A 14634-nucleotide genomic window follows, 5' to 3' on the forward strand; every position below is an offset into this window, starting at 1 on the left:
AGTAAAAAATCATAAGAGTAACAGCAAGACACAGCCTCTGGCAAGTCAGGCGTCTACATAGCCCTTCATCACCCATCCAACACTGCATCCCCACCCCCTCCCAGCCAGGGAAACTGCTCCCCAGCTCCATCCATCTTCCAAAACAACCCCTTCTCTGAGTGTTCCTCTACACAGCCTTACTGGCCCTCCTCTTCTGTGGCACCCAACTATCACACCCACACCCCACCTTGGAAACATCTTGAGGCCTCCCCCGCTCCCCAAAACCTTTCTTAGTCTGAATGTAAGCAGTGATACCAACATTCTCCAGAGGCGGCGCAGCATTGCCAACCATTGGAAAGTGTTTTTTTTTTTTTCTGAAATTTATATATTAAACATCTTTGGGCCTTGGTTGCTGGGGTCTGGCTGCGTCCGGGTAATGATGAGTTCCAGATAATGATCTGGATAATTGAGGGATTACTGTACACTTAAATTTTCTTCTAGCATCCTCTCAAATTCATGTCTTCTGTACTCATCCTCAGACTCATCCAAATCATCTTCATTTGTTTCGTCAGTTTCATCCTCAAACAAAGCCTCAAGAAGTTTCCTTGTTTATTCAAGGTCAGATTGCATTTTTGATGCTCAGTAAGAGACAAGATGTATTGCTCACTCGTTGAGGTGGGCCATCCAACATTCACCCTGCCATGAGTAGTATTACATTTTCAAAGATTATGGCTCATTTTCAGGGCACTTGCCCTTTGTGTGCTGACATTCTCAAGTATATCTGCAATGATTAAAGAATAGTTTGTGAACAAATTTTTACAAACTGGATAAAAAACAAGGGAGATGGAACACTTCACGCAAGAGATGACCGCGGATGCTTACCCTTTCCCAAGGGTGACAAGACCAAACATCACTGCCTTGTCAGCCACTGTGCGAAATGTAAGCTAAGTCACTAGCCTTTGTACACCTACAGTATATCATCCATCGGTAAGCCGAGGATGACATTTATATATGAGAGAGAGAGAGAGAGAGAGAGAGAGAGAGAGAGAGAAAATGTTTGCACTTGCTTTTACTATGGACTCATAAAAATCTTACATATACCATGAAATAAAACCAGTTCCAAAGTGTAGTCATTTACCTTTGCACCAAACTAACAAAAATCATAATCAGTACCATCTGAAGTCAGCAACAAAAACCATCATGACAAGATGCGAACAGCAAAAGCTGAGTATCCAACAGGGTTAACTTATACTTGAATAACTACAAGTACCATCCTACTTACAACCAAGCTTGGTTCCGACCAAAATGGATGTAAGTCGAACCTTGGAAAGTGGCCGACATACTGGGTAGGGCATGATATCGAACCTTTGCTATATAAAGTACTTACGGTGTACTGTAATGTAATGTACAATCATTATTTAAAACTTTTTACCATAATGTACTTCAACTGATATACTGTCATCACTTATGCAGTGTATATTATGTACAGGTAGGCATAGAGTTACAATGGGATTAGGTTCTTGCATGCATGTCAGAATCAATTTTAACATAAATTGGTTTGCAATTCAGCCTACAGTACAGTTAATACCATTTGATGCTGTTGATAGGGCAAGGTAACTCAAACTGATGCTGCCTGAGTGATAAGAGAGCTCTCTGAGATGGCACATTGCTGAGTGACTCAGTGGTCAACTGCTATAATCACCCCACCCAGACCCGCCGCCAGAAGTATGGTTGTATGTACAAGTGGTCATATGTCAAGCAGGTTGTAAGTTGGATGGTACTTGTACCTTGAGTTATGAAGCCAGTTATGGGCAGTAATCCCCCTTCCACACACACACACACGCACGCACACACCTAACAAAGGGGTAGGAGCTGTGAGCACACATGCACACACCTAACACAGGGGTAGGAGCTGTGGAACTGGTTAACACTGTGAAAGTTTTCTGCACAACTATGCGAGTTCATAACCTTTTACCAGTCCAAAGCTCAATAAAAGAAAAGGATTAAGAATAGGTGTACTGTACTTTTCTGTCTTGTAAGAAGAAACAAAATATATTACTGCAACTTGCAACATAACTTAACAATATGAAGCAAGTAACAGATAGACATAATGAGGAATGAATACCAAAAGGATATTAATAGAACAGAAACTTATTGCATAATCAACAAATCTTCTCATCTATACATTTATGACACTTAATAAGTAGTAGCCTACTTTCTTCCAACTTACCTTCCTGTGTTTTGCTATCATTTGTCCTTCAGGATTCCACACTGTGCATGTATTATACAATTTATCACCATCTCGCTCTGGAATAGACCCTCCAACAATGAAAATGCCATGCTCTTTTGCTGCACAGCTCAAAGCATTAGTGCTTTCACCAGGTATTGGTTCTGCATATTCTGGAAAATAGCCTGCAATCCAAAATCATATGAAAAACTAATCTCACATCCGACAAAATACATGAAATAACCTAATGACCAACAACATTTATGAGCCTTACAGACATTTCAAAATGCATGCATGTAAATTTTCATAATACTGTACAGTTTATTTCAATACAGGCAATCCTCAGTTATCGGCAGGGTCGGTTATCGGCGATCTGGTTTTACGGTGCTTGTCCAGCGACAAAAATCTGCGATTTTCGGTGCCTAAAACCGCCAATAACTGGGGAATGCCTGTACTGTATTTACCAACTATTATGAAAGATACTAAAAATCTAAAACTTATGCCCACATGTATTTGGGAAATGTGAAGAAAAAAGAAGCTCACTGGCTAAGATACTGTACGACAGTTGCTGTCTAGTTCACCTTCCCACCCCCGGTAAGAACGAAATGTTTACCTTATATTCAGAAAAACTTTTAGGAAAACCATGAAGTGGGGAGGCTGGGATGGATGTTGACAGTTGGGAAGTACTGAAATGATATATTTTACTATGAAAATTTATATTATTTGCACTGAATATTACCAATTATTAAGATATTAAAACACCAACCACATTTTAGAGGTGGATTAGTGCAAATATCTAAAAGAAATTCCCAAGCCAGGTATATGTACTAACAGTTTCCAACAAGAAACTTTAAACATTTCTTACCTTCTGTGGTATCCTTCCTGAAGAGTACAGTAATGTATTGTCATCAGATTGGTGGATACACATAAGGTTGTAAGGCCCTCAGGAACAACAGCAGGAGGGACTCTTACAGAGGGTTACTACTTTAAGAGAAGTAAAAGTAATAAGAACGCTGTGCCTCAGTCCGACAAGCCCAAAAAACAGCAAAACTAAACCCACCACCTATAGATATAAAGGTAAGCTCCTATACACACTAGTGCACTTTCAAGCTCCCCACAACAAAACCTAATCAAGAAGAGATAAAACTGAACAAAAATAGTTACTCTTTGTTGGTTCAGGAAACCACTGTCCCCACTACAACTAGAGGACTAAGGTAATGTGATGCTAAAATGGAATTACACTTCCACTGAGCTTCACTGACTACCTCTTCCAGCAAAAGTGCCTTTACAAAAGCTAAATTATGTACTAATGTATTAACTGCACGTTTATCAAGGATTTTCACCTTCATCAAGGGTAATAAAGCTGGGTCAAGGTTTTCAAGGAATGACTTAACAATGCATTTAACAAAAAATTACTGCACATTCTTTGACTTAAGACGACTTACCTTCCTAACAGAACAAGAAAAAATTGGTACCATTATTACATAAAGATTTAGGTCTGTCCACATATATATGCAATGCTCTGGCTGGAAAAAGAAGTGCATCTTCTTCCTTACATGCCAAAGACTTTAAATCAGTAATGCATATGTATCTAGATCTTCGATCTGGTACATCCTAAAAATAATACAACTGCATCTCTGCTCATAAAACCTACCTCTCGAGAGAATACCTGCACCTCACTAACCCATTTGGCTGTTGGTAAAACAACTAGGAAAAGTATCTTCATAGTTAAAAATCTACAAAGAACCAACTGCAGGGGTTTGAAAGGTTCCCATCATAAGATAATTAAGAAATACATTCAAGTTCCCAGAAAGGGAATACTTTGGATTATTATTATTATTATTATTATTAAAACAGTTTAACCAGATCACTGAGCTGACTATCAGCTCTCATAGGGCTGGCCTGAAGGATTTGGATGAAATGCCAGGTCATTCGGTATGATGATGAATGAATGAAAATAAAATAAAAAATTGCACAAGGGCATACGCTCTCATACTGGAACACACTCACGTAATAAGTACAGTTATACTCATGTTTCCATATATACTCACCAAAAAGGTATATTAAAATTCAGAATAAGTTAAGTAACATTTTAAAATTTAGTTGTTTTAAAATTCACTAGAAACCATTAAGGTTTTCAAATTTTTATCATTTACTTATTTTTATATTTTATTAATTAAATCACAGCTTCTCTTGAACATTAAAATCGGTACAGTATTACTGAAAATGTAGAAGATTCTGAAAAATTTCCTTTGTTGATCACTTCCAAAATTTGACAATTGGTGCAGGTTATATTTTGGACATTCACACAATACATGCTTGACTGTTATCAACACTTTGCAATCCGGGCATTCAGGAGGAGATCCACATGGACTGTTCATTAAGTGTCCATGTGTCAAACGAGTATGGCCTATTCGAAGATGCGTCAGAATTACTTGTGAGTGTCTCTCCCTTTCTGATATAATGAATTCCATTTTCCAACTCAGGATTTCATCTGTTTTATTTTGTTACTTTCAGGTTCTTCATTCTATATATTTTGCCATTTACTTACAGTGAGTTACAGTGATTGTTTTTATATGTCTTATATAGTCATTAATAAGGATGTTTACATTTGTTCTTGTCATGTGCACTCCTTCTTTAGCTGCTTTATCAGCCTCTTTATTTCCTTTAATCCCTACACTGGCAAGAATCCAACATATTTCTATATTTTCTCCACTATTATACAATTTATGGAGTGAAAACTTAATTTGCTGTACAATATTATTTTTTAGATTGTAACTTTGAATGGCTTCTATAGCACTTCTGGAGTCGCTATAAATCACAAATGATTAAATGAGGCTTCTTGAATTATTTTCATGGCTGATGCTATCACACATAACTCAGCTGTAAATACTGAGGCATTATCTGGTAGAGAGAATTGAAACGTTTTGTCCTGGGACACTGCAGCATATCCCACTCCATACTGTGACTTAGATCCATCACTGAATATTGCGTAATGTAGACCTTTTCGGATTATGCGTTCTACTGTATGTTGTCTATGGTGTTCTGGGGTATATGAATAACTTTTCGATAAATATTTCAAGAGTGTACAAATTCTCATTTTATTCATTGTCCAAGGAGGAGGTAATTTTAATTTTAAAGGTAATTGTATATATTTATATTCAGTGACTCAAAGAATCTTCTAGCTCTAATTGGGAAAGGTGGTGGATGGTTATTTATAAATAAATCTCTTAATTCAAATAATTTTTTGGTTGGAAAATCATTTGTCTGAATTCTCAGAGCACTCTTCACTGTCACTACCTCTATGAGAGAGAGACAGGAATTTCACAACAATCAACTTGTAAAGATGTTGGTGATGATCTAAAGGCTCCTGAACATATTCTAAGGCCTTCATTACGAACCAGGTCTAACATTTTCAGCTTTGTGTCTGATGCCAAGCCATATATTTCGCTTCCATAATCAATGATGGACAACACTATTGCTTTACACAGTAAAGTCAGAATATGCCGATCAGCTCCCCAAGCAGTGTTTGATAGTTTTTAATTAAATTTAATGCTCTTTTACATTTAGATTTCATGTATGTGCCTAAAGACGGTAGACAGCAAGCTTCTGTATCCTTTTATGGTGGATACGGCCAGTTTAGAATCTTGCCTGAGGGACAAGAGAAAATCAGCTATCTGGCTCACAGAGATAGTGGTTGAGGAAACCTTATGCTGCTTACACCAAGATCTAAAGGTTTCCCACTTTGATTGGTAAACTCTCTGTGAAGAGACCCTCCTCGCTCTGGCGATAGCTCTCGCAGCTTGAGCTGAAAATCCTCTCGCTCTGACAAGCTTCTCGATAGTCTGAATGCAGTCAGTTGAAGAGCGAGGGGATTTTGATGATACCTCTCGAAGTGGGGCTGTCTGAGAAGCCTTGGACTTGGAGGAAGACTTCTCGGAAAGTCCACTAACATCTCCAACACCTCTGTGAACCACTCTCTTGCTGGCCAAAAGGGGGCTATCAGGGTCATTCTTCCTGAATCTAGGAGGGCGAATTTCTTGACGACTAGATTGATAATCTTGAACGGAGGGAACGCATAAGTGTCTATCCCCGTCCAGTCCATCAAGAAGGCGTCTACTGCTATTGCTTCTCTGTCCGGGACTAGAGAGCAGTAGTTGGGGATTCTCTTGTTCTGGCTGGAGGCGAAGAGGGTCTATTGAAGGCCTCCCCATAACCTCCACAGTTTCTGGCAAATTTGAAGATTGAGAGTCCATTCCGTGGGCAGAACTTGCCTCTTCTGCTGAGCATGTCTGCTCTTACATTCTTCTGCCCCTGCACGAATCTTCTCAACAGCTCCACTCCGTGGTCTTTTGCCCACAGAAGGAGCTCTCTTGCTGTTTCGTAAAGAGACAAAGAATGAGTCCCTCCTTGCTTCCTGATATACGCTAGAGCCGTGGTGTTGTCGGAATTCACGTCTATTACTCTCCCCGCAAAAGATTTCTTGAAGGCTTTTAAACCTAACCAAATGGCCATCAACTCTTTCCTGTTGATGTGCCATCCGATTTGTCCCTCTTCCCAAGAGCCTGAAACCTCCTTGTTCTCCAGTGTTGCTCCCCATCCTGACTCGAGCGTCTGAGAACAACACTAGGTCTGGGTTCTTTCTGCGTAGGGAGATTCCTTCCCTAAGATCAACGGATCCAGCCACCGACTCAGATGCTTCTTGATCTCTGCTGGAATGTGGAAGGAAAATGAGTCCTCCTGATTCTTCCTGTCCCAGATTCTTGAAAGGAAGTGTTGCAGAGGTCTGAGATGCAACCTTCCCAGAGAGACAAATTTCTCGAGCGAGAGAGGGTGCCCAGCAAACTCATCCACTCCCTCGCCGAGCACTTCTGCCTCCCCAGGAAATACTGAACCTTCTCGAGGCACTTGGTTTGCCTTTCTTGTGAGGAGAAGCCCGAAAACGAGCTGAGTCCAGAACTATCCCCAAATAAAGAATCGTCTGACTCGGTTCGGTCTGGGACTTCTCCTTGTTGATAATGAGACCCAGATCCTGAGCCATCAGAAACGTCTTGTGTAAGTCCTCCAGACACCTGTTCTTCGACTGGGACCTTATCAGCCAGTCGTCTAGGTACAGGGATACTCTTATCCCCTCTTGATGAAGCCATCCTGCCACATTTGACATTACTCTGGTGAACACTTGAGGGGCTGTGCAGAGGCCGAAACAAAGAGCTTTGAACTGGAAGCATTTGTCCTGTATTACAAACCTTAAAAACTTCCTTGAAGTCGGGTGGATGGGGATATGAAAGTAAGCGTCCTGCAGGTCCAGGGATACCATCCAGTCCCCTGGGCGGACTGCTGCCAGCACAGACTGAGTCGTCTCCATGGTAAACTTGGTCTTTTCCACAAATCCGTTCAATGTGCTGACATTCAGGACCGGTCTCCATCCACCCGAACTCTTGGGCACTAAAAACAGACGATTGTAGAACCCTGGGGATATAGAGGGATCAGAAATTTGTTTTTATTTAGCATTTCCCAACGTTTTGAGAGAGAGAGAGAGAGAGAGAGAGAGAGAGAGAGAGAGAGAGAGAGTAATTGTCATTGTGAGTGGTTCGGTTGTTGGAGTTGGTTTTACGGCTGTCTCTCTGTCTGTCGGTCTGTCTGGGAGTTTTTGGTTTTAGGGGAAGTCTTGGGCAGTTGAGGTCCAACCTTGAAAGTGAACGGGAGTTCGTCTGTTTTTTTGGGACCACATTAATGGTTCATGTGTCTCTTCTTTTTTTGTTGGTTCGTTGTTGGTGGAGGGTCGGTTTAAGTTTTTTTGTTTCGTGGGTGTGTGCTGTGATTGCGACCGTGGACCTTATCCATCTCCAGCAACCGAAGATCAGGGTGAGTGTTGCGTGTTGTGTTGTTTGTGGGTGTGAATTCCGCCACATAATATTTGGCGTAACGTGGGGGCAGCTGGTATTGCAGCTGCAAGTGAGATTGGTGGCTGGTAGTGTGACTGAAGAGAAGGATGGAAGAGGAACTGGTGAGGTTGAGAGAGGAGAATACGTGGTTGAGGGGTGAGAATGAGAGATTGAGGAGTCAGTTGGAGGAGATGGGGGGAATGCTAAGAAGTGCGAAAGAAGAAATGAAAGGGGAGATGAAAGAGTCAGAAGAGAGAATGGAAGAGAGGATGGAAGAGAGGATGGATAAAAGTTGGAGGGAATGATGAAAAGTGTGGAAGAAATGATGAAAGGTATGTTCAAGGGTGTTTTTGGAGAAGGGGCTGTTGGAGGCAGGTTCTCTGGAACGTGTGAAGGGGCAAGAGAGAAAGAAAAGGAGGAAGAAGTGAATGGAAGCGTGAGTGATGAAAGTGATTTGGGAATAGGAAGTAAGAAACGAGGGAATGAGAGGCAGGGTAAGGAAAGCGGGGAATGAAAAGCAAGGGAAGGAACAGAGAGAAAGTAAGGATAAGTCAGGGGAAGAAAAAGGGAAGAAGGAAAGGGAAAGGAAACTGGTAAGAAGGGTAAGGAAGTGGGAAAGGCAGGAAAGAAGGGGGAGAGGGTGAAGGCAGTAGTGATAGTGAGGTGGATGGAGGTGAGTGGATAAAAGTGGATAAAAAGAGGGGAAGAAGAGTGTAATGAGTAAGATGAATGTAAGTGCAGAAGTGGACTCTTTGTATTCGGAAGAGGGTATGAAAGGACAGAGCGAAAGTAGCGAAAGTGAGAGTGAAAGTGAGAAAGAAGTGAGAAAGGCTATGTATGTGAGGGAGGTACCGGTGTGAAAAGTATAATGAGTATGGAAGTAGGGATGTGCATGATTTCTTTAGGGAGTATGAAAGGTTTTGTCAGGATAAGTATGGGGAAAGTAAGAGAGTGTGGGCACGAGAATTAGGAGAGTATTTGACTGGGTTTCTACTTGATATGTATAGGGTTATTATGAGTGTGTGGGATGTTGAGTATGACAAGGTGAAAGCTAGACTAGTTGAGCAAGCGAGGCGTATGAAAGCGAGTGTTAAGTATAAGAGGAAGAATGAATTTGATGAGGCAAGAATGAAAGCTGGGGAAACCTTGTCACTATATGCTTGTAGGCTGGAGACGTTGGCAAGGAAGAAGTTTGGGGATGATGGGATAGATGAATGTAAGGAGTTAGTACGGAAGTTGTTAGGGACAGTGCCAGATGGAGTTAGAGAATTTGTGAACTTGAAGCGGAAGGAGAAGAAAAGGTGGACGAATGAAAGGTTGACTTGGGGAGAAATTTTGGAAATTGTAGAAGATTATGAGCTTGACAGGGTTATAAAAGAGAGCAGAGGTGTAAGTGTAAGGGCTGGGGTAGATGAGAGAGTACCAGAATTTGGAAGCTTTAGGGATGCAGTGTTGAGGGGCCCAATGAGAATGGCCGATAGTGTAATAGATAGAAGTGTAAGAGCAAGTAATGTGGAGGTGCCAGTGAGGATGAATGGTGGGTTTGTAAGGGAACAACGGGTTGGACGGGTTAGGGATAGTAGTGTACAAAGGGAAGGTCGATGAGTGGAAGTCGGCGAAGTGTTTTTAGATGTGGAAAGGAAGGACATACAAAGAATGAGTGTAGGTGGGCTTTAGGAGCGTGTTTGGTGTGGGCAACCGGGACATTTGGTAAGGGAGGTACGAAAGATAGGGGTTAAATGCTACAGGTGCGGACAGGTGGGTCATGTTGCTAATGGTTGTAGGGTACCCAGTGAATGTAATATGTGGTAACTGTGGTAAGAATGGGCATTATGCGAGAATGTGTTCAGAACCGAGAGCGAAGTGTGCCGAATGTGGAATGGAAGGGCATGTATCAAGTGTATGTAGACGAAAGAGGGCGACTGTGACAGCGAATTCGGAAACTGAGTGTGAAGGGGTTCAAATGGGTGGATCCTCCAGGATGCAAGCGGTGCGTGTGATGCATGTACGTGAGGGGTTGTTGCATGAGGATCAGCAATTTGTTTTGATAGAGTATGGTAAAAAACGTAAGAAAGGGAAGAACGTAAGTAAACTGAATGGTCGTAAGTTGTGTGATAGGGGTGTGAGTGCCAAAGTGGAAATGAGTGATAAAGCGTGTAATACGGATGAATGGGATGGTATGGATAGAACATACAGCATATGCGGGTTTGATATAACTGAGTTGACTGAACGTGTAGGGGTTAGTGAACGGTTGGAGGTGAGCGAAAGTGTAAGAGTAAGAGAGCGTAGCAGTGATAGACGAGTGATTGAAAGCATGAATGAATCGTTGCAAGAATTGGAAAGGTCAATGAGCGAATGGGATGGGTTAGTTGAAGAATTGGGGAGGTATTTGGGAACGAGTTAGAGGGTATAGATGAGATTGTGGATGAAATTGAGAGTGGTAATAGTGAAGAAGATAGCGTGAATCTGAGAGAGAATGGAGGAGAAAATGTAAATCTGAATGTTGCTGGAAGAGAGAGCGAGTCTGAGAGAATGATTGCGTGCCCGTGACGCGATCTAGAGGACCTGCTAGGGAGCATCCGTGGGTGTTGCGTAAAGGCGATTTGAAAGAGGTGTGAAAGGTGTTGGTTGGGAAATGCTAAAAGGGGGGAGAAATATAGAGGGATCAGAAATTTGTTTTTATTTAGCATTTCCCAACGTTTTGTGAGAGAGAGAGAGAGAGAGAGAGAGAGAGAGAGTGTGTAATTGTCATTGTGAGTGGTTCGGTTGTTGGAGTTGGTTTCTGGCTGTCTCTCTGTCTGTCGGTCTGTCGGGAGTTTTTCGGTTTTTGGGGAAGTCTTGGGCAGTTGAGGTCCAACCTTGAAAGTGAACAGGGAGTTCGTCTGTTTTTGGGACCACATTAATGGTTCATGTGTCTCTTCTTTTTTTGTTGGTTCGTTGTTGGTGGAGGGTCGGTTTAAGTTTTTTTTTTTTTGTAGGTGTGTGCTGTGATTGGCGACCGTGGACCTTATCCATCTCCAGCAACCGAAGATCAGGGTGAGTGTTGCGTGTTGTGTTGTTTGTGGGTGTGAATTCCGCCACAGGGATCCTAGTTCCAAAACTGGTTCTATCGTTCCTTTCTCCAACATCTGGTCTACTAGATTCAGGAGTGCCCCTTGTTTCATAGCGTTCGAGTACTGAGCCACTAGGGCTCGTGGCGTTGTTGAAAGTGGCGGTTTTCCCGTAAAGGGAATCTTGTACCCTTCCTTGATGACTGAGAGGGACCAGGTGTCTGCCCCTCTTGCTTCCCATGCCTGCCAAAAGTGAGACAGCCTTGCTCCTACTGCTGTCTGGAGGACTTGTTTCTCAATTCCTAGAGCGTGTTCTAAACGTCCTTCTGTTCGCTCTACCCCGTTTCTTGTCTTCTTCCTTTGAATTCAGTTCTAGAAGGAACTCTGCCCAGAAAGGGCTGCTGAACTTTCTTTTCCTCCTTCTTGGCAGCTGAAGGAATTCCCGGAGGAAACCTCCTAGCCGAGCGAGTAAGTAGATCTTGCGTATCCTTTTTGAGCCAGAGTCTGAGAAATATCCCTGACCAAGGACTCTGGAAACAAATGCTCCGAGAGGGGGGCGTATAGGAGCTCTGCCTTCTGTGCGACTGTAGTAGATTTGGACGTGAAGGAGCATAACAAAGCCCTCTTCTTCAAAATCCCTGCAGTAAAAAGAGAAGCCATCTCATTTGCTCCATCCCTCAGAGCCTTATCCACACAGGCCATAATACTGGAAAGGTCTTCAATTCCTGTTGCCTGAATGGTTTCTGTCCTCTTGGATAGAATTCCAAGAGACCAGTCTAAAAAACTAAACACTTCAAAAGACCTAAAAATTCCTTTAATGAGATGGTCTAGTTCCGTCATCGACCACATCACCTTAGCTGAGTTAAGGGCATGTCTTCTAGAAGAGTCTACTATACCAGACAAGTCCCCATGGGAGGAGGCAGGGACTCCCAGGCCAAGAGCTTCTCCAGTCTCATACCACATGCCCGCCTTCGAAGCAAGCCTAGCTGGAGGAAACGAGAAGGAGGACTTTACTGCTTGCCTACGCTCCTTAAGCCAGTTATCAATCCTGGTCAGAGCCTTCTTCGCAGAAATGGAAAGTTTCATTTTAATAAAGGCTGACTGCTTCCTCAATTTCTTCCTGTTAAACTGGGGCTGAGGAGAACGAGGAGCAGCAGGTTTAAACTCCTCCCCATACAGCTCCACAAGAGAGCGAGAAAGAACCTTATAATCATCAGCCGCATTAGAAGGTTTATCTTCGTCCTCTGAAACGTCTTCCAAATCATGCATTCCTTCCAACTCCGTCTCTTTCTCTCCTTGCTGTATTGCGCCCTGGGAGGACGTACGATCGCCGAATGCGTCCTGGCGGCGAGAGCTGGTTGTGTCCTGACAAACCGCCCTAGAAGCGTCCTGATGTCAAGAGCTGGATGCGTCCTGGTATCGAGCTGGAAGCGTCCTGGCGTCGGCGTTGGATACGTCCTGGCGCCGAGAGGTGGATGCGTCCTGACGTCGAGAGGAGGATGCGTCCTGGCCGAGAATTCACTGCGTTCTTTCCTTCCTGGAGAACCGAAGTCGTCATCTTGTCGAACAAAGGAAGAATGTTCCCGGCGAGAGGAAGAAAATTCCTGTCGCTTATAGCGTGGAGAGGAGAGGAGTCGAGCCTCAGGAGAAGAACCCTGAGGTTTTTGCTTGGGAGAAAAGAGAAGATTCTTTTGTCCCAAGCTAGAACTGCACCACTTGTTGACTTGAAAGGGAGAGGAATCCATTTCTCTCTTATCTCTAGAAGAAACCTCAGCAGGCGTCTCCCTTCTAGATCTCTTCACTGGTAACTTGGAGTCTTTACGTCTGACCGACTGGGGGGGAGGACGGCTAAAGGCCTGAACAAGAGAAGCCAATTGGCCTTGCATGACGGTCATAAAGGATTTAGCCGCAGCCGCTGCATCTTGAGGTTCCGAAGGAGAAGGTTGTCGAGCCAAGCTGGGAGAAGGAGAAGGATCTCTCGAGAATTCTCCGGAAGCAGAAAGAAGAGGAGATCTCTCCCTCCTCCGTACAACGAGTGGAGAACAATCCGAAAAAGGTCTTGACCTTTTCGCTGGAGAGACGTTCCGGTCGTCGTCGGAAGCAAAAGATTCAGGGCTACTCCACGCACCCGAGAGGGGAGAGCGAGTATGAGGTTGATCCTCTTGCTGCAACCATCTTCTTTTGGTCGGTCTTGAATCCTCATACTGCCATCTACGTCTAGGAGAGGGGCTAGGAGAAGACGCAAGCCCTTCCAACACGCCTTTCCTGTGGCGGTCATAAGCAGCCTGGGAAAAAGCAACAGGACTGCTTGAGGCGACGGCTGACCGAGGATACGTCCCTCTCACCCCCTTACGATCGTCGACGTACCTTCTCCCTAGGTCCTGGGAGCTTGGTAGAGGTCTAGATCTAGGGGCATGACAGGGTCGATCAGTCGCCACCTCCACTGCACTTGCACAAACACTATCACAAACTTCACTTGCACTCTTACCTTTCTTCAAGGCTGCAAGTTGATCCTTTAATTCTTTCATCTCAGCCGCCATCCTGGCGTACTGAGGGTCCATAACAACAGTTACAGTTCCTGTAGAAGGAGCAGGGGTTACCACCTCGGGAGAAGGATCTACTTCTAAGGGTGATTTAGGAATAGAAGGGTTAAAAGAAATGTCTAGGCTAACATCACTCACAGACCTAGATTTAGATTTAGAAGCCCTCCTTAACTTATCCATTTCTAATTTACGCACATAGCGTTTCATTTCCATCCATTTCTTTTCATCCAAACCCTCGCATTCTTTACATCTTTTATCCAAGGCACACTCAAAACCCCTGCACCCTAAACAAACAGTGTGAGGGTCCACGAAGCTTTCGGCAACCTAACCTTGCATTCCTCATTCACACACACTCGAAAAAACTTAGGATCAGACATCTTATCCAAGAACAGTCAAAAGAATAAACCAAAACAAGCCACAAAAGCGATTGCCAATCCAAAGGTCAATATACGTCACCAATAGAAGTCCAAACACAGCGACCTAGGGAAGCGAGCGAAAAACCCGACGGAGAACCAATAACGATGTTGTCAGTCCAACCAGCAGAGATGATCTGAGGAACTGAAAACGGGAATGATTCCAACTACCACCCTGTAAGGGTTGTTAACCACCTATCAGACACCTACCATTCGGCGGTTGCCGCGAGTTTTGAAAAATCTGCCGGTTCGACAGGGATTAAGCTATATATATATAACTGCCAGGTAAGTTCTATTCGTAAAAAGGCATATTGTAAGATTCAGTTTTGTTTGATGAAAAGTCAAGTACCTGTTGTTCTTCCATCATTCTGAAATGATGTCCTGGGGAACTATCCGATTTTTCAGAGACTCGAGCAAAGTGTTCAGAAAATATATTACTAACTTTTGTGGCATCAGTGACATGATTATTATTCAAGTAATGGAGGAGGATTGGGTGTAAATTTACCCTGAATTTTTCTTATTTTCTTCCAAATGCTG

At 43.3% G+C, this 14634-nt stretch overlaps 1 protein-coding gene across 6 annotated transcripts in view; it reads right to left on the minus strand.

Annotated features, from left to right (window-relative positions):
- LOC136834444 (omega-amidase NIT2) overlaps positions 1 to 14634 on the minus strand; it is a 262580-nt gene that overhangs the window by 148668 nt on the left and 99278 nt on the right. For all 6 annotated transcript variants that reach the window (XM_067097048.1, XM_067097047.1, XM_067097045.1 and 3 more), the window contains one exon: positions 2210 to 2391. In XM_067097048.1, coding sequence (XP_066953149.1) covers positions 2210 to 2391 — 182 coding nt within the window. The remainder of the gene's footprint in view (positions 1 to 2209; positions 2392 to 14634) is intronic.

Source organism: Macrobrachium rosenbergii, chromosome 53 (genome assembly GCF_040412425.1).
Source record: "Macrobrachium rosenbergii isolate ZJJX-2024 chromosome 53, ASM4041242v1, whole genome shotgun sequence".
Lineage (NCBI taxonomy): Eukaryota > Metazoa > Arthropoda > Malacostraca > Decapoda > Palaemonidae > Macrobrachium > Macrobrachium rosenbergii.